The sequence below is a fragment of the Pteropus alecto genome, unplaced genomic scaffold, assembly GCF_000325575.1.
Source record: "Pteropus alecto unplaced genomic scaffold, ASM32557v1 scaffold314, whole genome shotgun sequence".
Classification (NCBI taxonomy): domain Eukaryota; kingdom Metazoa; phylum Chordata; class Mammalia; order Chiroptera; family Pteropodidae; genus Pteropus; species Pteropus alecto.
The window spans coordinates 14,790-15,856 of record NW_006435849.1 but is presented as its reverse complement, the minus strand read 5'-3'; the positions used below and the strand labels follow the sequence as shown (position 1 = coordinate 15,856).

The 1,067-nt window shown below is 55.6% G+C and overlaps 1 protein-coding gene across 1 annotated transcript in view; it reads right to left on the bottom strand.

Moving 5' to 3' along the window:
- Positions 1-322: 322 nt before the first annotated feature.
- The window catches only part of LOC102889565 (interferon lambda-3-like), a 3,449-nt gene continuing 2,704 nt past the window's right edge, over positions 323-1,067 (bottom strand). The window contains exons 2-4 of the mRNA XM_015589198.1: positions 694-837; positions 509-592; positions 323-421 (exon numbers count right to left, since the gene is read on the bottom strand). Of these exons, the coding sequence (XP_015444684.1) occupies positions 323-421; positions 509-592; positions 694-837 (327 nt within the window). The remainder of the gene's footprint in view (positions 422-508; positions 593-693; positions 838-1,067) is intronic.

The window sequence follows — 1,067 nt, the reverse complement described above, 5'->3', positions numbered from 1 at the left end:
TGAGCCTACCAGATTTTTAACCTGTAGAACTGTGAGATAATAAATTTGTTGTTTTAAGAGGCTTAGTTTCTGATAACTTGTTATGGCAGTAAAGGAAACCTAATCCAACAAACATACACACAGTCCCACAGACAAAAGGCATCTGTTTCTCATTGTTTATTTGCACAATTATTACAAAAAGTAGAAAAATAAACATTTTGTTGGGTCTGAGTTTGAGAATTCACACACATAAATAGGAATTTGAGCTAATAAATTAGGAAAAGGGGCTAATGCATAAATAACATTTAAGGTGCTGGGACAGGTTGCAGGTGGGTCTCAGGGGTCAGACACACAGGTCTCCACTGGCGACACATTTCAGGTCCAAGGTGAGGAGGCGGAAGAGGTTGAACGTGACAGAGGCTTCGAGGCAGCCTTGGGACTCCTGTGGGGAGAAAGGGACAGGTCAGTGACTCCAATGACTGGGCTCCCAGGTGCCCCAGATTTCAGCTGCTTCTTCCCAGTCACTCGCCTTCTTCTCGGCCTCCTGGATCCTGTGCAGCCAGTGGCGGAGGTGGCCCTGGGACCTGGGGCCTGCCGTGGGCTGAGCTGGGACCTGTGGGCAGAGGAGGGTGGCGTGTGAGGTGGGGCCTGGGACAGAGGGGGACGTTCGGGGGTCAGAGTCCACACACATGGCCTGGCGCCCCGATCACTCACACAGGCCTGGAGTCTGGCGTGGATGTGGCGCAGCATGCTGAGGGGCTGGTCCAGGATGTCCCCCAGGGTCGAGTTGGCCACGGTCTCCAGGACCTTCAGCGTCAGAGCCAGCTCAGCCTCCAAAGCCACGGGGCGCTCCCACACCTGACGAGGGGAGACAGGACACAGGTGAGAGCTGTACATGAGAGAGAGCAGGACCTGAGGGACAGGAGACGAGGACCGAGGAGGGGACAGGTGAAAGTGAAAGTCGGGGGACAGGCGAGAGGGCACAGCCAATGTGGGCAGATGAGGGGAACAGGTCAGGGGGAGGGCGAGGGGGCAGAGACAAGGGAGAGGAGGAGGCGAAGGGGCTGCCTGAGGGGCAGCAGGAGAGC